This window comes from Canis lupus, chromosome 5, assembly GCF_003254725.2.
Source record: "Canis lupus dingo isolate Sandy chromosome 5, ASM325472v2, whole genome shotgun sequence".
NCBI lineage: Eukaryota > Metazoa > Chordata > Mammalia > Carnivora > Canidae > Canis > Canis lupus.
This window is the reverse complement of record NC_064247.1, coordinates 36,172,867-36,198,491: the sequence shown is the minus strand read 5'-3', so window position 1 is coordinate 36,198,491 and position 25,625 is coordinate 36,172,867. Positions and strand designations below refer to the sequence as shown.

The 25,625-nt window shown below is 44.0% G+C and overlaps 1 protein-coding gene and 1 long non-coding RNA gene across 11 annotated transcripts; one reads left to right on the top strand and one right to left on the bottom strand.

Annotated features, from left to right (window-relative positions):
- Window positions 1–357: 357 nt before the first annotated feature.
- ZNF18 (zinc finger protein 18) lies at window positions 358–25,279 on the top strand. 5 transcript variants are annotated; one of them, XM_049110233.1, is made up of 9 exons: window positions 358–471; window positions 1,068–1,163; window positions 9,997–10,143; window positions 10,609–11,116; window positions 12,330–12,519; window positions 12,957–13,048; window positions 18,612–18,696; window positions 19,260–19,367; window positions 23,983–25,279. In XM_049110233.1, exons 4-9 carry the CDS (start codon window positions 10,724–10,726, stop codon window positions 24,759–24,761), a joined length of 1,647 nt encoding a protein of 548 aa, XP_048966190.1. In that variant the 5' UTR covers window positions 358–471; window positions 1,068–1,163; window positions 9,997–10,143; window positions 10,609–10,723; the 3' UTR covers window positions 24,762–25,279. The 5 variants fall into 5 exon arrangements, with proteins under 5 accessions (XP_048966190.1, XP_025284148.1, XP_025284144.1 ...); XM_049110234.1 differs by lacking the exon at window positions 358–471 and adding an exon at window positions 592–824; XM_025428363.3 differs by lacking the exon at window positions 9,997–10,143 and having other exon boundaries at window positions 18,618–18,696.
- Window positions 13,375–23,987, bottom strand: LOC112647354 (uncharacterized). 6 transcript variants are annotated; one of them, XR_007410771.1, is made up of 5 exons: window positions 22,850–23,987; window positions 21,459–21,539; window positions 19,985–21,136; window positions 14,898–15,042; window positions 13,375–14,157 (listed from the first exon to the last, which is right to left on the bottom strand). It is a non-coding gene; the product is annotated as an uncharacterized LOC112647354 (long non-coding RNA). The 6 variants fall into 6 exon arrangements; XR_007410768.1 differs by having other exon boundaries at window positions 19,985–20,044; XR_007410770.1 differs by having other exon boundaries at window positions 19,985–20,044; window positions 23,381–23,987.
- Window positions 25,280–25,625: the final 346 nt, after the last annotated feature.

Genomic DNA, 25,625 nt, shown 5'->3' with positions numbered 1-25,625 from the left:
AGAGAGAGAGAGAGAGAGAGATGGAGGAAATGAAATGCCGCAAAGCCCAAAGGTAGGGGAGGGGACGGAAGGGGATGGGAAGGGCAGCCAGCGAGGCCCCTGCCTAAGCACCTGCCGTACCTGCAGGGTCGCAAAGGCGTGGGGCCGGCACAGCGTCTGCTACGGACCAGGGAATTACCCCGGTGGATCGTCGCAGCGCCTGGCCCAGAGGAGGGCCTCGCTAGCCCACCGCTCGCGGGCAGGCGGAGGAGCCAGCGCACCAGGCTGCAACCGAGGAGCCGAGGGCCGGCTGCGGGGACCAGGAGCCCGCGAGAGGGGCGGGGCGACGCGAGAGGGGCGGGGCGACGCGGGCGGCCAATCGGAGCCCGCGCCCCAGCGCCGGCCCCGCCCCGCCGCCCGCCGCCGACGCCGCCGGCGCGCGCAGCTCCCCCCCTCCCGGAAGTGCCTCCGGAGCCGGCGCCGCGGGCCGAGGTGAGCGCGCCCGGGCTGGGCGGGTCTGGCTGCGGCCGCCCGGGGTCGAGCTTGGCGGGGCCCGCGTTTGCTCGGGGCTCGGCCGGCCCCCGGGGAGCGGCGGCGGGGCTGGAGGACGCGCCACCCACGGTCTCCGGGGGCGCGGGGACGCGGCGGGTGCGGAGGAGGGGCAGCGGGGCCCCTCCAGCCCCTCGACCCGGCTCCGCGGCCCGGAGCCTGAGGACCCCGCCGGACTCCCCGGGCACGCACGCCCCTGGACCCGCCCCGAGGCCGGCCGCGTCCTCCGCCTTCCGCGAAACGCTGGGACGGAGAAGGCCCTCCGTGGGCCGATGCGCGGAGCGTCTCTCCCCGGGGTGCGCGGGTGGAGGATGCCCGGGTGGGGAGCGCTGCCCCGGCCTCCGGGGCGCACAGTGCCGGGAGCGCCCCACCTCGGCGAGTGCGACAGCCCCACGGGCCCGCTCCCCCAAGCCCCCCAAAGTTGGCAGCTCGCCTTCCCGGAGCGCAGGCCTCGCTTGGAGCAACCTGGGTTCTCGCGCGGCCGCCCCTTGTGAGCCAGGGGGCCTCCTAATGGGTCCACGATGATGCTTGCCTTGCAGGGGCATCGTGAGGACTAGAAATGGCATGAGCAGGGCCTAATATGGAGCTGACACGTAGTGCTGGAGCAATAACTACTCAGACGCTCCTTGGAGACGGTAAGGCAGGAGTGTCTTCGGGGGCGGGGCTGCTGCGACGCGGTTTTGCAGGGGCAGGGAGCGGTTTGGGGGCTGCGGTCTGCAACAAGGAGTGGAGAATGCTAGCGGGGGAGCCCGGGGGCCGGGCCGGGCGGGAGGGGCCGTGGATGGAAATTGACATCACGGGTAGAGGGAAGAACCCTGAACCCACTGGACTGGGTTTTTTTTGTTTTTTTTTGTTTTTTTTTTCCCCTCTGAAGGCAGGCCTGGGTGAGAAAGCATTTGATCAGATATCCGGGCTGGTCAGATACCATGGTTGCTGTAGCATTTGGCCAGCTAATCAGAGGTGACGGACTTTCCCTAAACTGGACTCAGTCAGCCAGGATTCTTGCTAAAACGGGACTAGAAGGGCCAAAAGGCCAGGCCTCTGTGGGAGCCTGGCGAAAGTTTGCTTAAGGAAAGAGTGTTTGTCAGTAGTATGTACACAACAAAGAGCTACTCGTATGCATATGTATAGTAAGTATGCTTACCTGAGGGTGCATGTTGAGTTCACTCTCGTTTGTTATAGTTTTATTCTTTTAAGATTTTTAATTAAAGATTTTATTTATTCATTTGAGAGAGAGAAAGATAGCGAGAGGGAGAAAGCATGAGCAGGGGTAAGAGGGAGAAGCAGGATCCCCGCTGAGCAGGGATCCTGCCTAGGGAGCCCAACTCAGGGCTCCATCCCACGACCCTGGGATCACAACGTGGGCCAAAGGCAGATGCCTCACCGACTAAGTCACCCAGGAGCCCCTATTTGTTATAGTTTTATTTTTTTTAATTTTTTTTTTTTTTTTAAGATTTTATTTATCTGAGATCCCAGGGTGGCGCAGCGGTTTGGCGCCTGCCTTTGGCCCAGGGCGCAATCCCGGAGACCAGGGATCGAATCCCACGTCGGGCTCCCGGTGCATGGAGCCTGCTTCTCCCTCTGCCTGTGTCTCTGCCTCTCTCTCTCTCTCTGTGTGACTATCATAAATAATAAATAAAAATAAAAAAAAAGATTTTATTTATGCATGAGAGACACACAGAGAGAGGCAGAGGGCGAAGCAGACTCCCTGCGGGGAGCCCGATGTGGGACTCGATCCTGGGACCCCGCGATCATGCCCTGAGCCAAAGGCATACGCTCAACCACTGAGCCACCCGGGTGTCCCTGTCACAGTTTTAATCACAACTACACATTGGGGATCACTTGAAATGTTTTTTTCATAGTAGGAGCAGATACTCATGAAATCATGGACTCTAAACTATACCCTCTGTAAAGTAATTGGGGAATAATTGAGACTTTTTTTAAAAAGATTTTATTCATTAATTCATGAGAATATTCAGAATATTCATATATTTTGTTCTGTTTTTCTGAAGAACTCTGGTTAATACATTGGGTCTTGCTTTATTTATTTATTTATTTATTTATTTATTTATTTATTTATTTATTATTTTAAAAAGATTTTATTTATTCATGAGAGGCACACACACGCAGAGACATAGGCAGAGGGAGAAGCAGGCTCCATGCAAAGAGCCTGACATGGGACTCGATCCTGGGACTCCAGGATCATGCCCTGGGCCAAAGGCAGGCGCCAAACTGCTGAGCCACCCAGGGATCCCCTTGAGACGTTTTTCTTAGCATTTTGTTTGGGTGGAATTACTGAAAGCAGATTTAAGTATTTTATATGATTTATAATTTTCCCTAAATGTTACCTGAACTGCTCTCTTAGTTCAGGAAGCAAAAACATTTGAGTAAGTCTACCCATCTGTCTCCTGCTATCTGAAATCTTTCTACTTGTTATTTGAAACTCAGGAAAATTGATTTAGATAATGAAAGATTTTTATTTATTTTAAATTTATTAAAGTTTTATTTATTTATCTTAGAGCATGAGGGAGAGAGGGAGAGGGGGAGAGAACCCCAGGCAGACCTTGTGCTAAGCGCATAAAGCCAAAAGCAGGACCTGGTCCTAGGACTCCGAAATCACCACCTAAGCTGAAACCAAGAGTTGGCTGCCTAACCGACTTCACCACCCACGCACCTTATTTAAAAAAATTTTTAAAGTAGACTCTGTGCCCAGCAACTCGGGGTTTGAACTCACAATCCTGAGATCAAGAGTAGGACACTTGGGGCACCCAGTAGTTCAGTCAGTTAAATGTGTACCTTGGGCTCAGGTCATGATCTCAGGGTCCTGGGATTGAGCCCCACGTGGGGCTCCCTGCTAGTGGGGAGTCTGCTTCTCCCTCTCCCTCTATCCCTCCTCCCGTTCATTTTCTCTCCCTCTCTCTCAAATAAATACATAAAAATTATTTTTTTAATAAATAAAAATCTTAAAAAAAAAAGAGTAGGACACTTGACTGAGTCCCCCAGGTGCCCCTTGTTCAATTTTTTAACATATTTATTCAAAACTACATTTTTTTCTCTAGAGCTTTAGTGATCACCTATACATTTTGATAATGTGTTTTCACTATGAATATGAAAACATTTTAATTTTGTGGTGCCTGGGTGGCTCAGTTGGTTAAGTGTCTGCCTTCTGCTCAGATCGGGATCCCAGGATTCTGGGATCTAGCCCCACATCTGGCTCCCTGCTCAGTGGGGAGTCTGCTTCTCCCTCTACTCCTCCGTCTCCCCCTGCCACTCTCTGCTTGTGCTCTCTCAAATAAATAAATAAAATCTTTTAAAAAAAGGCAAAACATTTTAGTGTCCACTATGATTTTTTTCTTTGGCCGTACGTTGTATTAGTTATTTAATACATATATTGGCATCTAGATGTCTTACTGGTTTCTAATTTCATTGCACTGTGGTCAGAGCATACATTCTTTGGGATTCTAGTCTTTTGAAATTTATTTATGCATATGATCTGCTCTGGTGAATGTTTCATATGACCTTGAAATGAATGTGTATTCTGTGGTTGTTGTCTGAATGTCTGTTAGATTGAGTTGGTTTATAGTGTTCAGATTTTCTGTAGCCTTACTGATTTTGTTTGTTTGTTTGTTTGTTTTGGTCTTCTCATTGTATCAACTATGAGGATTTGTCCCTTTAGACCTGATACTAGGTGTATATACTTTTAGGGTTTTGTGTTCTAAATGATTGGACCCATTTATCATAATGAAATGTTCCTTTTTCTTTTTTTCTTGAAGTCTCTTGCCTAGATACTAATAAAACCATACCAGGTTTTGTATGCTTGCTGTTTGCATAGGGTATCTTTTCCCCATTGTTTTGTTTCTAAACTATCTGCATCTTTATGTATTAAATATCTCTTGTAGACACCGTATGGTTGGGCCATTTCTAAATCTGGCAATCTTTATTTTATAATTCAGTGTTTAATCCATTTACATTTAATGTGATTACTGATATGATTATTAGTCTATCACATTGTCTTTTTTGGTGTAGTCCCAGTGGCTTATTTTTGCTTTTATTTCCTTTGCCTGAGAAGATATATCTATAAATATGTTGCTAAGGGTGTCCAAGAGATTGCTGTCTGTGTTTTCCTTTAGGAGTTTTATGGTTTTGGGTCTCACATTTAGGTCTTTAATCTATTTTCAGCTAAATGTTGAGCATGGTATGAGAAAGTGGTCCAGTTTCATTCTTTTGTATGTAGCTGTCCAGTTTTCTTAGCACCATTTACTGAAAAGACCGTCTTTTCCCCATGGTATATTCTTGCCTCTTTTGTTGTAGATGAATTAACCACATAGATGTGGGTTTATTTTTAGGCTCTCTGTTGTGTTCCATTGATCTGTATGTCTATTTTCATGTCAGTACCATACAGGTGTTTTTTGTTTTTTTTTTTTAAGATTTTATTTATTCGTTCATGAGAGACACAGAGAAAGAGGCAGAGACACAGGCAGAGAGAGAAGCAGGCTCCCTGCAAGTCCAGATGTGGGACTTGATCCCGGGCCCTGAGATCACACCTGAGCTGAAGGCAGATGCTAAATCGCTGAGCCACCAGGCATCCTAGTACCATACTGTTTTAATTGCTATAACTTTGTAGTAGATCTTAAAATCCTGGGACAGAGATACCTCTAGTTGTGTTCTTTCTCAAAGATTGGCTTTGGTCATTTGTTGTCTTTTGTGGGTCCATGCACATTTTAGAATTATTTTAGTTGAAAAAAAATTTTTAAAAAATAAAAAAATAATTATTTTAGTTGGGTGGAAGTTACTATTATTATTTCCATAGGGATTACGTTGAATCTGTAGTTTGCTTTGGGTAGTATGGGCTTTTCAAACATATTCTTTCAGTCCATGAGCATGATATGGCTTTCCATTTGTGTTGTCTTCAGTTTCTTTCAAAAATGTCTTCTAGTTTTCAGAGTATAGGTCTTTCACCCCCTTGGTTAAATTTATTCCTAGGTATTTTATTCTTTTACACGCAATTGTAAATGGGATTATTTTCTTAATTTGTCTTTCTGCTATTTCATTATTAGTGTATAGAAACATAACAGTTTTCTATATGTTAATTTTGTATCCTGCAATCTTATTGAACTCATTTAACAGTTCTAATCATTTTTTTGATGGAGACTTAGGGTTTTCTGTGTATACTGTTATGTCATCTACGAATAGTGACAGTTTTACTTCTTCCTTACCAGTCTGAATGCTGTTTGTTTCTTTTTCTTGTCTGGTGAGTACAGCTAAGACTTCTAGTACTATGTTGAATAAAAGTGGTGAATGGACATCCTCGTCTTATTCCTGATCTTAAAGGAAAAGCTTTTAGTTTTTTTCCACTGAGTATGATGTTAGATTCAGGGTTTTCATATATGGCTTTTTTAAAAAAAAAAAAATGTGTGTTCTCTCTAAGTCTGCTTTGTTGAGAATTTTTATCATGAATGGATGCATTCTGTTGGATGCTTTTTCTGCATCTATTGTGATGATCATATGGGGTTTTTTCCTTGCTAAATGTGATGTGTTACATTGTTTTATGAATTGAGGTGAATGATTTTTTTAATATATTGTTGAATTTGGTTTGCAAATACCTTGTTGAGGGTTTTTGCATCAATGTTTATCAGAGATAATGGCCTGTAGTTTTCTTTTTTTGTGTCTCTGTGATTTTAGTATTAGGATAGTGCTGGTATTGTAGAATCTTGAAAGTTTTCCTCTTCCATGTTTTGGAATAGTTTGAAAAGAATAGTTATCAACTCTTTTTTAAATGTTTGCTAAAATTTGCCTGTGAAGCCATTTGATAACTGGACTTTTGTTTGTTGGGAGTGTTTTGATTACTAATTTCATTACTAGTAATTGGTTCATTCAAATTTTCTATTTTTGAATCAGCTTTAAAAGGTTGTATGTTTCTAGGAATTTATCCATTTTCCCCCCTAGGTTGTCTAGTTTGTTGGTATATAATTGTTCATAATATTCTTTTGTAATCTTTTGTGTTTCTGTGATTTGAGTTGTTACTTTTCTTCTTTCATTTCTGATTTTGTTTGGGTTGCCTCTCTGTCTCTTTTTAATGAATCTGGTTAAAGGTTTATCAATTTTTAAAAAAGATTTATTTATTTTAGAGAGCACATGGGTATAAGTGGGGGAAGGATAGAGGGAGAGAATCTCCAGCAGACTCCCCCCTGAGTATGGAGCCCAATGCAGGGCTGGAGCTCAGGGCCCTTTAGACCTTGACCTGAGTTGAAACCAAGAGTTGGGTGTATAGCTGATTGAGCCACCCAGGCACCCTAAGGTGTATCAATTTTGTTGATTTTTTTTCAAAGGACCAACTCCCGGTTTCATTGATCTATATTATTGGTTTTTTTTAGTTTCCATTTTATTTCTTTCCTTTTTTTTTTTTTTAAGATTTCGTTTATTTATTTATTCATGAGAGAGACAGAGAGGCAGAGACACGGGCAGAGGGAGAAGCGGGCTCCCTGAAGAGAGCCTGATGTGGGACTTGATTCAGGACCCCTGGGTCATGCCCTGAGCGGAAGGCAGATGCTCAACTGCTGAACCACCCAGGTGTCCCTCCATTTCATTTATTTCTGCTCTAATCTTTACTATTTCCTTTCTTCTACTGGTTTTGGGTTTTGTTCTTTTTCTAGCTCCTTTAGGTAAGGTTAGGTTGTTTAGTTGAGATTTTTGTTTTTTAAGTAGGACTGTATTGCTCTAACTTCCTTCTTAAGAACTGCTTTTCTACATCCCAAAGATTTGGATCCATTGTATTATTTTCATTTATCTCCATGTATTTATTTCCTCTCAGATTTCTATTTTTTTAATTAATTAATTAATTTATTAATTTATTTATTTATGAGAGACACACAGAGAGAGGCAGAGACACAGGCAGAGGGAAAAGCAGGTTTCATATGCAGGGAGCCTGATGTGGGACTCGATCCTGGGACAGGGATCATGCCCTGAGCTGAAGGCAGATGCTTAACCGCTGAGCCACCCAAGCGTCCCTCCTCTTTGATTTCTTGATTGACCTATTCGTTGTTTAATATCATGTTGTGGAATCATTAATCCAGATTTCCACATCCAGTAAAAACATCTTTCAATGTCCAATAGGACATTGTGGATGGCACATCGTAGATGCTAAGGATTCTGTTATCTCTCTCTGAAGAGTATTGAGTTTTGTTCTAGCAGGTAATTGAGTTACTGACACATCATCTTTGACTGGAATTAGCTTGGTTTTATACCTTGTTAGGACAGATCTCTAGAAAGCCCGAAGTGTATCCTGAGGCCTTCTAACTTGATCACACTAGACCAATAGGCTGGGTTTCCTCTGTCGATCTTGTTGAGGCTTGGCTTTAGGCTCTCTTAGGGCAGGTTTAGAGTAGGTCTTACTCTAGGGTGTGGTCTTTACTCCTGACATGTGGCCTTTCTGGTATCTCAGGATGCTTTGTGTATTAGTGAGGTCTCCTTTCTCAATGGTCAAAAAATCCAATATTTCTCATCACTGATTAGCATTTTATATTTCTTTTGCTCTTAACCCTGTAGCAAGTGTGTTTTTGCATAGTTTCACCATGCCCATGTGCAGTCCAGCCCTGGGCTTACAGGGAAACCCCACACAGACTTTCCATTTTGCTTGAAACCTTTTTTTTTTTTTTTAAGATTTTTTTCTTTCTTTCTTTCTTTCTTTCTTTCTTTCTTTCTTTCTTTCTTTCTTTCTCTTTCTTTCTTTCTTTCTTTCTTTTTTTTTTTTTTTTTTTTAATGAGAGATAGAGGCAGAGACACAGGCAGAGGGAGAAGCAGGCTCCCTGTGGAGAGCCTGATATGGGACTTGATCCCAGGACCCCAAGGTCACGCCCTGAGCCAAAGGCAGATGCTCAACCACTGAGCTACCGAGGCATCCCATGTTTTCTTCTTCTTTAAAAAAAATTTTTTTTGTTTATTTATTTATTATATATATATAGACAGAGCACAAGCAGTGGGGGAAGGGCACAGGGAGGAGTAGGCTGAGTAGGGAGCCTGAAGAGGGACTCAATCCCAGGACCCTAGGGTCATGACCTGAGCTGAAGGCAGATGCTTAACCAAGTGAGTCACCCAGGTGTCCTTTTTAAAATTTTAAATGATTTTCTGATACAGGATAAATTGTTTGAAGTGCTAAGGATGAAGACATTCCTTATTATACCTTAGGGAAAAATCAGCTTTTGTTTATTAATCATGTATTTATTAGAGAGAGGGAGCATGTGTGAGCAAGTGGGGGGAGGAGCAGAGGAAGAAGGAGAGAGAATCCCAAGTTGACTCCATACTGAGCACAGAGGCCAATGCAGGGCTCCATCTTATGACCCTGAGATCGTGACCTGAGGCAAAACCAAGAGTTGGATGCTTAACTACTGAGCCACCTAGGTGCCCGGAAAAAGTAACTTCTTTTTCTTTTTCTTTTTCATTTTTTAAATTTAAATTCAATTAATTAACATATACTATATTACTAGTTTCAGAGATAGAGGTCAGTGATCCATCAGTTGCATATAACACTCAGTGCTCATTATGTCACATGCCCTCCTTAATGCCTGTCACCCAGTGACCCTATTCCCCCCTGCCCTCAGAAAAGCAACTTTTAAAAGCTGGAGTGTTATACCATCTCTGATTAAGCCAGACAGATTAAGTGATCGGGTTTGTTTGCTTCCTCATTTTGTTTTTATTGTTACAGTTAGTGTCCTGGAGAAATGATGATCTGTTTGTAGCTCTTTAATAACATTCAAGGATGGACCCAGTGATCCACTATTAGGATCATATTCAAGAAAGTTAATTAGGGGATCCCTGGGTGGCTCAGAGGTTTAGTGCCTGCCTTCGGCTCAGGGCGTGATCCTGGAGTCCTGGGATGGAGTCCCACATCAGGTTCCCTGCCTGGAGCCTGCTTCTCCCTCTGCCTGTGTCTTTGCTTCTCTCTCTCTCTCTGTGTCTCTCATGAATAAATAAAATCTTAAAAAAAAGTTAATTATAAATAGTACATGTATGATAGTACAATAAACATTTCTAAATACTAACTGTCATTTAATATTTCTTTTCACTTAGTTACTGTCTTCTAAATTTTTTTTTAATTTTTATTTATTTATGATAGTCACAGAGAGAGAGAGAGAGAGGCAGAGGGAGAAGCAGGCTCCATGCACCGGGAGCCCGATGTGGGATTCGATCCCGGGTCTCCAGGATCGCGCCCTGGGCCAAAGGCAGGCGCCAAACCGCTGCGCCACCCAGGGATCCCTGTCTTCTAAATTTTTATACCAGTCACTGTAAAATAGTGCTCACTTAGTTCAAGGCCATAGGAATGTTTCTGAGGTAGTCACTCTTTGTTCTAAGTCTTCTGTAAGCCGAGGGTTGAAACTTTCAGTTGTGACAAGTTTTTCCTAAATTCCCAAATAGTCCAGTTTTCTTTTTTATGTATAATTTTTTAAAAAAGATTTTATTTATTTGAAACAGGGAGAGTGCACAAGCAGGGGGAGCAACAGAGAGAGAGGGAGAAGCAGGCTCGCCACTGAGCAGGGAGCCAGATACGGGACTCAATCCCAGGACCCTGAGATCATGACCTGAGCTGAAGGCAGACGCTTAACCAACTGAGCCACCCAGGTGCTCTCCAAATAGTCCAGTTTTCCATGTGGCACTCAAAAGAGGTTACCTAGAAATTTCATTGCACCTTTTGGGGAAAAATTAATTTGTTCTCTTTAACCTCCTATTTATTATGGAAGCATCAGATTATTTCAACGTTAGCTTTTATTTCTAGGCTATGATATCTTTGTTCAGCTTTACTTTCTAGTCTATAGACTTCCATATGCAGGTAAGGAAGTGTTGTGCAGAAGAGCCATTTGCTTGTAAGCCAGTTAGTGAAAATGCTTCCACTGATGCATTTTATTTTTCTACTTGGTTGCGTGTTTGAAGAACGAGAGAGAGAGAGTGTTGTAAAGCAGTTAGCGTGAGGATGCCGGTTTAGATACAGTATGAGCTATTTGCATGGTGGCTTCAAGTTTATGATCTTTCTCAGGTGGGTCATGTGCATTTGTTCTTATTGATAACGTGTCCCTCTCCTCTCTCCAGTACTGGCTTTCATTCCCTCTCTAATGTACCTGTGAGAACCTCAGTGAAGACTTGGTCCTCCCCAGAGACAGCTCCATCCCGGAAACACTTCACCAAGAAGGACTTGCCAAGCCGGATGATGCCTGTCGAGCTGGGACAGGCCTTGCTCCTGCTGCCGCCGCCACTGGCAAAGGCCGAGGACTCCCCATTCTCTGGACCAGATGCCACTCCTCGAGGGGAGCTCTCTAACCCCGAGACTGCACGCCAGCTCTTCAGGCAGTTTCGTTACCAGGTGATGTCTGGGCCCCACGAGACCCTGCGACAACTTCGGAAACTCTGTTTTCAGTGGCTGCAGCCAGAGGTTCACACAAAGGAGCAGATCCTAGAGATCCTCATGTTGGAGCAGTTCCTGACCATCTTGCCCGGGGAGATCCAGATGTGGGTGCGGAAACAGTGTCCAGGCAGCGGAGAGGAGGCAGTGACCCTTGTGGAGAGCTTGAGGGGAGACCCCCGGAGACTGTGGCAATGGGTAAGTGGAGGGTATAACTGCCAGTGGTGCGCAGGGCTCCTCTGGGGTCTTACCAGGTGGGCTGTCTTTTTTCTGACTTCTCAGTGCATGTGATTTTCCACACTAACAGTCGATTCTCCAATTTACCGATACCAGTTAGGTGTCTTAAAGTTCATTTCAAATCTGACACTGATATTCTGGGGTCGGCAGACCCAGTAGGATAAAGGTCAGCCACACAAGACTGCTCCCATTTCAGTCACACAGGCCAGATGTGCTTAAAACTGACTGGCTGTACATTTGGAGGTTCCCACCACCCCCTCCTCAGGTTTGTTAATTTACTAGAATGGCTCATAGAACTTGAAGCAAAAACCACTTATACTTACTGGTTTATGATGAAGGGCATGTTTCAGGAACAGTCAAAAGGAGGACATAGAGATGGCATAGGACTTTCATGGCATGTCGGGGCACACCATCCTCCCAGCACTTCTGTGTGGTCACCTACTCAGAAGCTCTCCGAACCCCATACTTGAAGGGATTTTATGGAGGTTTCATTACTTAGGCATGCTAGATCAACCATTGGCCATCGGTGATTGAAAATCTCCAGCTCTTCTCTCTTCCTCAGAGGTTGAGGGTTGGGGCTGCATGTTCAGTCCTCTGATGACCTGAATGGTTCCTCTGATGACCAGCCTCTCTCCTGAACTGTCTGGGGCCCACTGAGTGTCACCCTCCTAGCCTAAACTCAATGAGCCCCTAAGGGGGCTCACTATGAATAATGGAAGTTGTCCTGTCACTCCTGTCCCTGAGGCAATTCCAGGAACCTGGGACAAAGACCAAATACCTGTTTCTTATTATACCACATCAGTATATCCACATAGCTCACTGAGTTCTAAGACTCTCTGACTTAATGCTTTCTCATCATTGCAGATAGAAGATAAAGTCTCTTATCCATTCCATCTTTATACTAACATGTTTAAGAAGTTTGAATTTTAATTGACGGAGATTATCCTGTAGAAACACATGATTAATGGCATGTTCAGGGCCTCCCAGGCCTGATTCAGGCCTCAGCCGTTCTACATCTCTTAGGAGGTTTTCCTCACAGGTTCCTGCTGGTTTTCTATTTCCCTGCTCCATGTCCCTAAGGACTGCCTTCTTATATGCTATGGAGCATTAGCTTTGTTTCTTTTAGAGCTCCTCAGTCTGAATCTTTCTGTAATTCGTCATATGTGGTCTCTAGATCAGCATCCAGGTTCTAGGACAGGAAATCTTATCAGAGAAGATGGAATCTGCAAGCTGCCACGTGGGGGGAATGGAGCGCCATCTTGAAGTGATGCCTCCAGAGCTGGGACTTCATGACTCGACCTGCAGGCCTCTGGAGCCACCAGGCCATACTGTGAAAGAGGAGTGTGACGTGGAACAAGAATTAGGTGAGGGCCAGTTACTTGTCATGTGCCGTACTCTCTCGGGGAATTTTGGGGACTATGGTTTGTAGGCCTAAGAGTGAGTTGAAAATGACACACTGCTCAGATGACAGTATCTCTGGAAAGTTTGGAAACATGGTGGACCTACTGAATCCCTCTGATGTGGAGATTCAGTCTGTGAATCTCCTTTATGACTGGGCCAGACCAATTGAATTTTGGTTCTGAGGCAGGGGAAAGAAGGGAGGAGGAAAATACGGACAAGACTATTTGGAAGGTTGGGGGGAGTTGGAATTTGTTAGAGAGGTAGGTAAATACGAGTCTTGACATCATGGATGGTGGGACAGGCATCAGGTCAGTTCTCATTTGTGACGATTTTCATCTGTACCCTCTGGGGGTGGTTTGCAATGACTTCTAGAGTCTTCAAACTCTGTTCCTCACTTCAGTGATGGCTGCTGCCCCACCTCCTGCCCCACCCGAGGAAAGGCTCATCAGAGACCAGGACTTCGGAGCCTCCTTTCTCCAAGCAGCATCTCCGGTGAGCTGATTTCCCACCCTGCCTCTCTCACCCCAGACCTGGGCTGGAGGGTGTTGGTAGTTGGGAGGATGGAAGGGGTGCGTCCTTAGAAGCAGAGTAGAGGGCAGCCCAGGTGGCTCAGCGGTTTAGAGCTGCCTTCAGCTAGGGCCTGATCCTGGAGACTGGGGATTGAGTCCCATGTCAGGCTCCCTCCAGGGAGCCTGCTTCTCCCTCTGCCTGTGTCTCTGCCTCTCTCTCTGTATGTCTCTCATGAATAAATAAATAAAATCTTTTTTAAAAAAAAAAAAAAAGCAGAGTAGAGAGGACAGCCTTGCAGGGACAAGAACAGTACCCACAGAATGAACCCTGAGTCTCGCAATTTCCCCTGGGGCAGAATGTTGAGTAATCATCTCAATGATGGATCTGGGTCCTAGAAGAAGTGCCCTCTTGTTTCTCCTTTTCCTGTTTTTCGGGTTATGCTGAGAAAAGGCTCTGTTTCATTTCCTGGTCTAGGCCTCGCCCATAGGAGTCCATCTGAGCTTTTGAATGGTTCTGTCTAATGTGGGGCAGGTGGCCTCCTCCAGCCACCTAATTCCACCATTATGGAAGCCTAATTGACAAACAGTAAACTACACGTATTTCGAGTGTACAATTTGGTAATTCTCTGACACAGACACACACGTGTGAAACCACAGCCACAGTCAGGATGATAAACATACTTGTTATGCCCAATGGTTTTCTTTTGCCCTTTTGTGGTCCCTCACTCCTTCCCCGATCTTGAGATCCTGAGGCCACCACAAGTTGCTTTCTTTTACATTTGTTAGTTTGCATTTTCCAGAATCTTACGTAACACAGAATCATGCCATCTCTGCTCTTACCTTTGTTCTTCTGCATGTATTGTATTTTTCTTGCTTTTCACGTTTTTTCAGTGGTTTTTAACCGTTGGACTATGATGGACCTTGGAGTCATTTTCTTCATGTTTCTTGCTTGGGATTCTTTGGGATTCTTGGATCTGTGGGTACATGGTTTCCAACAGATTTGGGAAATTTTGGCCAGTATTTCTCCGACAGTTTTCTGTCTCCCTTCCTTCTCCTCTTCTTTGTGGACTTTGAGAATAACATCTCCACGGGCTGTATATAATGATAACGTGCAGATATATGTTAGCTCTCTTGAGGTTGTCTCAGTCTTTCCTACACTTTCTTGAACATGTAGGGTATGGCTGTACCATCTGTATTAATGTCCTTGTCTACTCATCTATCACCTGTATCATTTCTGAATCAGTTTTGATGGTTTGATCTCATTTTGAGATGTTTTCCTGCTACTTTTTATGTATACCCAGCAACCTTTGATTGGATCTTGGACTTTGTGAATTTTACCTTGTTGGGTGCTGGGTATTTTGACATTCCTATAAATGTTGTTGGGCTTCGCTCTGGCATATGGTTGAGTTACTTGGACATAGTTTGTGTTATGGCACCAGCGCAGCCTTTAGTCTAGATGAATTTCTCCCACTACTGAGGCAATACCCTTGTGTGTCTTCTACCTGTTGCTGCTTGATGTACAAGAGTTTCTACTCTGGCTGGTGGAAAATAACTGTTTTTAGCACTATGCAAGCTCTATTTCCTCTGCTGCTTTTGTGGGATCTTTCTCAGACTTGTGGGGGACCCTCTGCACATCTCTGGAGCTCTCTCTCTGTTTAGAAGACTCTGGTCTTCTGCCCTGTTAACTATAACTGCCTTCACCTCCCCAAACTCTGAGCTCCTTCTGCCAGCTTAAGGGGGAAGGGGCTGCCTGACTCCACCTGGCTCCCCTGCTTGTGCTTCTTGGGGTGCTCTCTCCAGGCAGCAGGTTTGTGGGCAGTGGCAGGGCTCACCTCATTTGTTTCCTCACTTTGAGGGATCTCTGCTTTGTTCTGCCTCTTAGGTGATGACTGCAAACCATTGTGTCATGTATTTTGTCCTATTTTTCAGTTGCTTGAGACGAGAAGGTAAATCTGGTCTCTGTTACTCCCATCTTTGCTGTAAACAAGTTTGGAACAGGTTTATTTTGAACATGTAGTTAACAATTCTGAAAAGTTGCGTTTGATTAAAAATAAAGTTTTTCTGGAACGAACCTGTATACCTTGAGCACAGCATGTTTCAAACCTTTGGGGAAGCCTTCTTGGGACTTGCCTCCTGAGGTACTTTAGAGTGAAGGTAAAGGGAGGGAAGCCAGTAAGTAGTTGGTGTTTGATGTGATGCTCAAGCCAGGTCTGAGCCTCAGCTTCCCAGGCAGAGAAGGGTAGGAACCAGGATACCGACTTTACAGTTTGCCCTGAGGAGAGGGACAGGCGTGTCCAGGAGAGGCACAGATCTTTTTAATGACTCAAGGGTACCTGTCTTCCTACTTTCCAGATACCTGGCAACCAAACTGTTAGGTAGGGAGTTTTGTAGTCAAAGGATTTGGGTATTCTGTGAAATATTTCAAGCAGACATGGAGGCTTATTGTTGCTTCTGTAGAAAGTACAGAGTATCCGTATGAAAGGCATATACAATTTATGAACAGAGTATCCATATGAAAGGCATATACAATTTATGAACTGTGTTTTAACTAGGAGAATTAAGCATTGACTGTACAAAACATTTACTATGACTTGCTCTGGGTACTGTGCGTGTGTTTCCCTATATTGCACAGACAACTGATAGCCACTCAATCCAAACAAAGGTCATTCCTATCTAATCCCAGTATCCCTGCTCTGAACTGTAACAAAAGCAGTTTGCATCAGAAGGACCATGATATTTAATGGATGCTTTGTTAATTGAAGGTGATATTGAAATAGATGTAATCATGTCCTCTGATCTCTTTTATAAGTTAGGAGCCTCGTGAATAATGCCAGAATAATGAAGTAGCATCCCTACACAGTGCTTCTTCATTGTTAGAACCCATGACTGAGTTAGAGCCTCACCAAGATTCGGGGACATATTTACTCACATTCCTGTGTTTTCAACCTGGAGAGGAATAGTGCAAACTTGGGCAAGTCAGTTGTGCAGTGTTTCACAGACCCACAAGGTGGTGCTGTCTTCACACAAAATCTGGATTGCTTTTTCATTAAATTCTATGCTTCTGTCCTTCCAGAATAGGAACTGAGATTTTTTTCCCCCTTTCTTAATATAAAAATGAGAAAAAGGCAAGATGGATGCAGTTGTGTCTTGTGTAGGTGTTTATTCATGAATCCCTAGCTTCTTGGCAGGCAGTTCCTTGAGTGAGGTGGCTTCATGTGGAGGTATGCTGTTGAGAGCCCTCCAGAAGCATCTTTTCAGAGTTTTGAATGAGCTGATAGTGGCGCTTGGGGATTTTGGTAGCTGCACTCTTGGTTGACTTGTACCGTCCTTGGGAGCTCCTATTCTGGTGCCTACAGAACTGGCCGTGTGTCCAGCAGGCCAGGCAGCCGAGCAGTCACTGTGCTGGGCATGCCTGTTACTCTGCGGTGCGGTCCATGTTGTCTGATCAAAAAGACCGAGGGATCCCGTATTCAGCAGTGTTTGCTCAAACTGGTTATTTTCAGAAGGTTGTTAAAATCACTTCACTCACAGATTAACAAAATAAGCTCACAACTCAAGGAATTTCTTTAACAATCAAAAGTTCTAAATTAAAATTCAAATTAAAAGTGTAGTTATAGTTAATACTTAAGTATATGGTGAAATCTATTTAAGTCACTTTTCACATTTTTTTTTTTAAAGATTTTACTTACTTTACAGCGAGAGAGAAAGAGCTAGAGCATGAGCGGGGTGGGGAGAAGAGGGACAAAGAATCTCAACCAGACTTCCTGCAGAGCACAGAACCCTATGTGGGACCTGATCTCACACCTTGAGATCATGGCCTGAGCTGAAATCAACAGTTAGATGCTTAACTGATTGAGACACCCAGGCATCCCTGCTTTTCACATATTTATCCTAAAAAAAAATCCAAGCCATCTAGCTTTTAAAAATTTTTGCTTAGTATTTGCTCATTGCAGACTTTTTGGTATCTTTATTCTTTCTCAGGTCTTTCTGCTTCTCTTTGATGTGCAGTGGGGCAGGCTTGATTTAGGATGGAGAATGGTTTCCCTCAGTGTACCATGTGTCAGAAGAGGATCTCATTCTCGTCTTAGTTTTGCTCCTCATAGCTGTCTATTCATGATAATAATGGATGGCTATTGACTTTGAGGTTCCTAAAAGTGCACAGAACCCCTTAATTCCCTCCTCAAACCCCTTAGTGGGGAGTCTAGGAGACCTGTAGACCACTTGTAAGATAATAATAGTAATAAATATCACTTTCTGAGGAGTTATTTGCCAAGGGCTTTGTTTCCCCCAAACAACGTATCTGGTGCTTACTCTGTCTTGAGCATTGCCCTGGGGACTGAGAAAGTACAGTGGAGAGTCCTTTTCTCATGTAGCTCACATGCTAGTAGAGGCAGCTCTTAGATACTTGTGCATGTGTACGTGCTATGAAAACAAGTGACGCTTGCATGATGTGTTCAGTTTTGAGTTTTGTACTATGATCAGGTGAGGATGGAGACTCAGAAAGGTTACATAACTTGCTTAAGATCACACAGGTAGCAGTGGCAGGGCTGGGACCTGAAACCCTGTGTGTCTGACTCCAAGGACTGGGCTATTTATTAATTACACTGCTGCACAGACTGAGTCTAGTCAGCACCTCAGTAGAAAGATCGGGATTTGAATTTACTGGAGGAGACTCCAGTTAGGCAGTGTTCCTAGTTTCCTAGGAAAAGAAGGGCATGTTTTGGGGATCATTGAGGCATACCTTGCTCCAGAGAACCCATTGATTTTCTATTCAGTGGGAGGAAAAGTGGGCTAATGTTAGACCTTAAACTCAGAACTGTTGGGGGATTTCCAAATGTGCATGGGGGGCAGCATCTGCTCTGAGCCCACTGATCTGTGTCAGACAATGCAGCTAGCTTCCCTGTGGGTTCTTCCCACCTTTTTGCTGATTTGCATTTGCATTTCCAACAAATTCCCTTTTAATTTTTTTTCCCTCTTGAATTTCCAGATTTTAATGAGATATTGGGACTATCAGGCTCCTACCATTCAAAGATCTCTATTATAAGCACTGAGTTAAAAAAAAAAATACAGTGTAGAAAAGGCCTCTGTGTCCTTCACTCTTAAATATGTGCAAATGAAAATAATCCAGAACTTAAACCTAAATGTTTTCTAATGAGGGCAAGAAATAGTGACGAGGAGGCTATAGCTTTCCCCTTGGCCTCTTCTGGTGAGCCACCTCCCAAGATTCCTTAGATTGTTGTCTTTTTTTTAAAGATTTTTATTTATTTGAGAGCAAGCAAGTGAGAGCACAACCAGTAGGGAGGGACAGAGGAAGAAGCAGACGCCCTGCTGAGCAGGGAGTGCATGTGGACTCAATCTCAGGACCTTGAGATCATGATCCAAGCCGAATGCAGATGCTTAACTGGCTGAGCCACCCAGGCACCCTTCCTTAGATCTTCTGATGACCAGGCTTCTAGGGCACATTACTGTTTTGCTCCAGTTCCCTCTAGGTGGGGAAGGCTGGCTCACAAACCTGCAGTGGAGTGATGGTATTGTGTGCTTTCTAGGAGCAGTGGAGGCACCTGGATTCCACTCAGAAGGAGCAGTACTGGGATCTCATGCTGGAGACCTATGGGAAAATGGTCTCAGGAGGTGAGGGCGTGCATTTGTCTGATGTCTGTCTGTTTAATTTACATTAAACATTTCCTGTGTCCCTCTAGAGGTAGCTGCTCCACTTGAAGTTCCCTGGATGAAGGGGAGGGCATTGGGCATGTTTAGTGAGAGCTTCCTTGTATTGGAAGGATTTCGTGTGCCTCGAACTGTTATGGGTGCATTCCATGTGGTAACTCCCTAAATCTACAAGATATATGATGGTTTTCCCGTGTTAGAGATGATCAAAGTGAGTGTCAGGTCAAACCATGTGCTCACTGTTACGTAGCTTGTAAGTGCTGAGTTACGACAACTCAGTGTGTCCTACTGAGTCCATGCTCTGGGCCGCTAACCTGCGCTGTCTCAGCCAACCTTTGGGGGGACTCATTCAAGAGCCTTGCACCAGCCTGCCAGGTGGTGTGGAAGGCAGACACCTCTTAACATAAGTGTTTTGAGGGATCTCCAGATCCTTCATCTTTCCCCGTCACAGTCAAGTTGCACCTTTGAAAGACACAGCTTGGTCCCCAGTTCTCCCCATTCATCTTCCTATTCTCTCTCTCTGCTAGGCATTTCCAGTTCCAAGTCTGATCTGACTAATTCCGCAGAGTATGGGGAAGAACTGGCAGGATTGCACCTTCATGTCAGCGAGAAGATCCCAAGACCCACCCTCATAGGTGAGCAATCTTTCGTTGGGTCTGAGCCATTTCTGACCTCCTGTCATTGAATTGGAGGTGGCAGGGGATGTACTAGGAACAGAGGTTTGTGCCCTTGTCTGTGATTGGCCGTGATCTGGTTGGTCCAGTGAGAATGCTGAGGTTGAGTCTCCTCACGTCTGGTGTGGGGCCATTGATTCATACTAAGTCATCGTGGAACACAGACCACACATTGGACCTGCTGCCTGCAGTGTTGTGTGCCATGACAGCTTGCTTTCTCAGAGCGAGTTAAGGTTAGGATAGATTGATACTAATCCAGGTATGAGTTGAACAAAAAGGTGATGTGAAAAAGGCAGCAGTTACTGCCCTTCCTGACTCTTGTGTTTTTCTTCTTTCTTTATTCTGGTAGGAGTGAAATGAAGATTAATTAAGACAAACATGTTTAAAAAGAAAAACATGTTTAATTAATCTCTAAGCACTTAACATGCACTAGACAGCAGTGGTGACAAACACTTCCTATAAACCTTGTATTTTAAGATCCTAGAGGAAGAAATGTGTGACTTTGTTCTGTTGTAACATAGCAATCACCCTTTGTTCGTGGCACTCTGTTTAAAACATTGCAGTTATGTAACACCTACCTGTCATGCATACCTGCACACTCCATCCCACAACACACCCTTCTCCGTAGACAAAAGATCCTAGAATTAGAAGAAGAAAAGGACCAGGGATGACAATTTTATGACAAGTCATTCTTTCTCTCCAGTGGGATCAAATTAATTATGTTCCTTTGCTGATATGCTACAGAAACAGCAAGCATCAAATGAAACAGACGATTTTTAATTCTAACCGATGTGTTTATTGTACTACTATTTCACAAGGATTCCTTTGGAGCAATATTTTTCAAACTGCGTTTCATGGCCAGTGTATTGTGAAATCCTCTTCTAGGTTGCAACCAGCATTTAAAAAATTGCAATGATAAGACTGTAGAAAATGCCAGAATGCAGATAGACACTATCAGATGTCAGGATAGGTAGCATTTCAGGAAATTTTTGTTCCAAATATGTGTGTATGTTCTGTATTTCAGTATAAACATATTTCTTACAGTGGGTGGCAGACAAAAAAGTTTGAAAACACTGCTTTAGTGGTTGTTGCAGTAGGATTTTTGTTTTACTAGATTTTCTTTTCCAGAGCAGTTACAGGTTCATAGGGAAATTGAGTGGAAGGTACAGAGATTTCTCATATGCTCCTCTGCAGTGGGATTTTATTTGTGATATATAGTTCACATATCCCTACTCATTCTTTTTTTTTCCCCCTCCTCCTTCAATCCACCTGCCAGCATGGTCCCATTAGATCTTACCCTGAAAGAGACTGTGGATAGTCTATAAAGCTAGTCTGCTTTCATAGAGCAAAGAAATGCTACTCTTGGTTCTTGAAAGAGAGGATATATGGGAAGAGAGGCCAGGGAAGTAGGCATGTCCAGGCTGGATTGGAAGGGAGTGTGTGAGGAACCCTGTGGAAAGTTGATGCCAGAGCCAGGGGTACAGGGATGTGCCCTGGACTCCTGGGGGAACAAGTAACAGGACCAGAAAGGACTGGTCCTGTCTTAAAGACACAACAAGTTAGTGATGCCTGGGTGGCTTGGCCATTTGGTGCCTGCCTTCTGCCCAGAGCGTGGTCCTGGAGTCCTGGGATCGAGTCCCGGGATGGAGTCCCGCATCGGGCTCCCTGCATGGAGCCTGCTTCTCTGTCTCTGCTTCTCTCTCTGTCTCTCATGAATAAATAAATAAAATCTTAAAAAAAAAAAAAAGACACAACAGTTAGCCGGCCTGCCAGACCTGGACTCATATCAAGGGGGCAAAAGCATCAGGAGAGCACAGGTATACTGTTTGTTTGGCCATATGGAAGACTAGCTTATAGTTAAAGCAGGTCAGCAGGGGAATAAACCTCAAGAAGCCACGTACTCACTGCTGATCAAAAGTCCAAGGTATTAATAAAAAAAATAAATTGGGGGAAATGAATCATTATTACTTGTCTGGAAGAATACTGCAAGAATACAAGAGTCTTGGAAGAATGTTTCATCAGCATTAGATCTGTAAATGTTGAGAGTCTTACTTGAGTCTAGCTGGTTCAGTCAGTGGAACATGCCACCCAATCTCTGGGTCCTGAGTTCGAGCCCCATGTTGGGCGTGGAGCCTGGGTTAAAAAAAAAAAGAATCTGTCATTTTAGAAAGTCAAAGTCAAGGATCCCTGGGTGGCTCAGCAGTTTAGTGCCTGCCTTTGGCCTAGAGTGTGATCCTGGAGTCCCGGGATCATGTCTCACATCGGGCTCCCTGCATGGAGCCTGCTTCTCCCTCTGCCTATATCTCTGCCTCTCTCTGTGTGTCTCATGAATAAATAAATAAAATCTTAAAAAAAAAGAAAGAAAGTCAAAGTCATTAAAATGATGGGATACTGATATAAAAATAGGCCCACAGACGGATGGAACACAAAAGGGAGTCTCAGAAGAGATGCTGGTCTATATGAGGGTTTAGCATGTGATGGAGGAAGAGGCAGCGCAGGCCCATGCATGGGAGGAGGGTTCTTCACAGAGCAGTACTCTTAAAGAATCAGTTTAAATTTGATGAAAAAGATATGAAATATGAAAATCATAATAAGGAAGGGAGTGAATATTTGATCCTCATCTGGGGTGGGGAATATTTTATCAGTATAAAAGCCACAGATATGGAAACGACGAATACCCACCATTTTCTTCAGTATGGATGGAACTGGAGGGTATTATGCTGAGTGAAGTAAGTCAATTGGAGAAGGACAAATATTATATGGTCTCATTCATATGGAGAATATAAAAAATAATGAAAGGGACTATAGGGGAAAGGAGAGAAAATGAGTGGGAAATATCAGAGAGGGAGACAAAACATGAGAGACTCCTAACTCTGAGAAACGAACAAGGGGTGGTGGAAGGGAAGGTGGGCGGGGGGAAGGGGTGACTGGGTGACAGGCACTGAGGAGGGGCACTTGACAGGATGAGCACTGGGTGTTATACTGTATGTTAACAAATCGAACTCCAATAAAAAATATACAAAAAAAAAAAAAGCCACAGAAGAAAACTGTTAAGGAAAAGATCATAGTAGACTGGAGTATTTTTAAAAATACCTGCCCCCATGACTTACATTTATACATAAGTAACCCCAAGCAAAATTAAGGTACCAAATTGGTGAAAAACATTGTTTATTAACATGTTGGGTAAATGATTATTTTTCTTAATATAGAGTTAGTGCAGGTTAATAAGAAAAAATGACTTTCCCAATAAAAAAAATGGACAGCAGTCTTAGGAAAAATAGCTCATAGATGTGAAAAAAAAATGCATCCCTTATTAACTAAGGAATTAACCCCTTTCTAACAGTGAAAAACTATTTCTTTGCACTGCTCTCAATGGCCAATATTTTAGAAATATTCAGGACTTAAGTATGGAACAGTCTGCTTCGCTCAGCCCAGGTGCTCACTCCAGGGGATGGTCCTTCTGGAGATGGATTCACCATTCAGCATCACGAGCCTCAGAAACAGCATTCAGGCCAGGTAACAGGGTAGCAACACTTCAAGGAACCTGGAGTGGTCAGAAATGTGGGCCGACATGTATGAAGAAAAATCGCAGCATTATCTATAGTAACAAAAACACAGCACACAACTTCAGTTTCCACAGTAGGAGAATTCCTTCAGTAAATCGTATGCTTAGTATTGTATGTTTATGGTGACATCTCCATGATGGACCATTATTCAGCTTTAAAATGATATTTATAAAGACTTCTCTAAAGACAACAGTGCCTTTGTCATTTGAGAGGAATGTGTTGTAAGACTCTGTGAATTAACAAGTCAAGATCTCCCTCATTAGCAGATTCCTGGGGTCTCTAGCAGATAATTTGAAGACCTTAGATCTGTGGGAAGAAAGTAATTTATAAAAGTTGGAAACAAATTCAGCCACCAAAATAAAAGCCTTTACTATTTGTATCATGTAGTGGTAATAACCAAAAACTTACGTTATGAGAAGAACGACATTTCAACTGTTAACTCGAGTTAATGAGGCACAGGTGGATGGATGCTGCATTCAGGCCCAGGCCAAGGGTCCACTTCAATGCGACAGCCTCTCTGTGCATTAAAGCCACAGTAAAGTGACATTGTAATGGATTTCCTAAGTTTTACGTTACCTGTAAATGGGAGAATCCATGTGGAATTCATAAATCTGGCCATTTACAATTTAAATGCCACAAAGTCAAGTGTGGAACTGTGTAGACAGTATGGTATCAATTATGTAAAGAAAAAATAAAACATTCACATACATACATATGTATAGTTTGAACAGACACCATAGGAGAAGTATAATCGTGGTTGCCACCTCTGAGTGGTTTGATTGAGGTTGATTTGGTTTTCTTTCTGTTTTTCTCTCCAAATTGTTTTTAGTGATCAAACTTAATGTTTTATGTATAAGCAGAAAAAAAATGACTCATTTTTCAAAGTAACACCCTTATATAATACACTTGTTTTTCTTGGGCCTCAAATGCACACTGCTGGGGTCGCCTGGCTGGCTCAGTTGGTGGAGTGTGCACATTGAACAATTTCAAATCTTCTTTCTTTCTTCCAGGAGACAGGCAGGAGAATGACAAAGAGAACCTGAATTTGGAAAATTGTAGGGGCCAGGAAACTTCCGACGTCTCCTGCCAAGTGTCAGGAGAGGCACCTTCGCAGGCTTCCTTGAGTGGCCTCCTCAGTGAGGATGAACCGAGATGCTTTGGAGAAGGGGACAGTCTCCCCGAGGCTCTGGAAAATCTTCAAGGTGAGGGGCCAGTGGGCCAGCTCTCGCCCCAAGGAAGGAATTCTGGGAAACAGCATTTGGCCAATCCCCATCCAGAAGAACTGTCCCTGTTGTGGCTGGAGGAGAAGAGAGAGGCCTCTCCGAAAGGGCAGCCAAGGGCCCCCATGGCCCAGAAACTCCCCACCTGCAGGGAGTGTGGGAAAACGTTTTACAGGAATTCTCAGCTTGTTTTTCACCAAAGAACTCACACCGGAGAGACATACTTTCAGTGCCCCACCTGCAAAAAAGCCTTTCTGCGGAGTTCAGACTTTGTGAAGCATCAGAGGATCCACACAGGAGAGAAGCCTTGTAAATGTGATTACTGTGGGAAAGGCTTTAGCGACTTCTCAGGATTGCGTCATCATGAGAAGATCCACACAGGGGAGAAACCCTATAAATGTCCCATCTGTGAGAAGAGTTTTATTCAGAGATCAAACTTTAATCGGCATCAGAGAGTTCACACAGGGGAGAAACCGTATAAGTGTTCCCGCTGCGGGAAGAGTTTCAGCTGGAGCTCGAGCCTTGATAAACATCAAAGATCCCATTTAGGAAAGAAGCCCTTTCCGTAGGCAGGCTCCCATAGCCCAGTTCTGGCCCTGGGCCGTTTAAAAATACTTTGTGCCATCTGGAGAAATTGCATCTCTTAAAGACCAGCCCTGTTCTCTCTCTCTCTCTCTCTCTCTCTCTTTTTCATGGATTAGAGAATTACCTGAACACGGCTTTGGACTGGAAGGACATGTTGGCCTCTGGGTTGGCTTTTGTGTTGGCTTAATTTCTTCTGCATCAGGAGAAAGAACAATCTTCATCTTTCAGCTCATCTCTTGTTTTGAACCCCTTGGGGAGAAAAACGTATCACTTGGAGTTCCTGTTTTACAAGTGCTGTCTGGGGAGTGTTTAACTGGATCAGCTACAGTTGCTGCTCTTGGGAGGGGCCTCAGGTCAGCACTTTGGGGATGGGGGTCCTAGAGCAGGTCTCCTGTTACAGTAGGGGCAGTGGACAGGGCCAGAGAGCTTGCACGTGTTGTCAGATGGGTGCAAAATTAACTTCAAATGTCCCTCGTTTTATAAATAAACTTCTTAAAGTCGCTCCCTGTCTTATTTGTGTCTATAGCGTCACTGTGTTTTAACTGTAACTCAAAGTGCATTTTCCCATAGAAGACTCTAAATGGTGGTTGAGCTCCTTCCTGATCATCCCGTACTCACCGAGTTTATCACTCAGTTGAAGAGTCAGGAAGTTGCTAACCTGGTGTCCAGGTGTGAGAGCTCGGTTAGTGCTGGGCATTCTTTCAGGTAAGTGTATCATCCCTGGTGTCTTTCTTTTTGTGTGTGTGAGGGGATTAATTTATTTGAAAGAGAGTGTGAGAGAGAGAGAAGGGGGGGAGGGGCAGAGGGAGAAGCAGGCTCCCTCCCCACCTGAACAAGGAACCGGATGA

Coding starts and splice junctions, on each gene's coding strand:
- ZNF18 (XM_025428359.3), top strand. CDS start 10,724: ATGATGCCTGTCGAGCTGGGACAGGCCTTGCTCCTGCTGCCGCCGCCA. Junction 11,117..12,329: donor CCCGGAGACTGTGGCAATGG/GTAAGTGGAGGG, acceptor TGTGGTCTCTAG/ATCAGCATCCAGGTTCTAGG. Junction 19,368..23,982: donor CCCAAGACCCACCCTCATAG/GTGAGCAATCTT, acceptor TCTTTCTTCCAG/GAGACAGGCAGGAGAATGAC.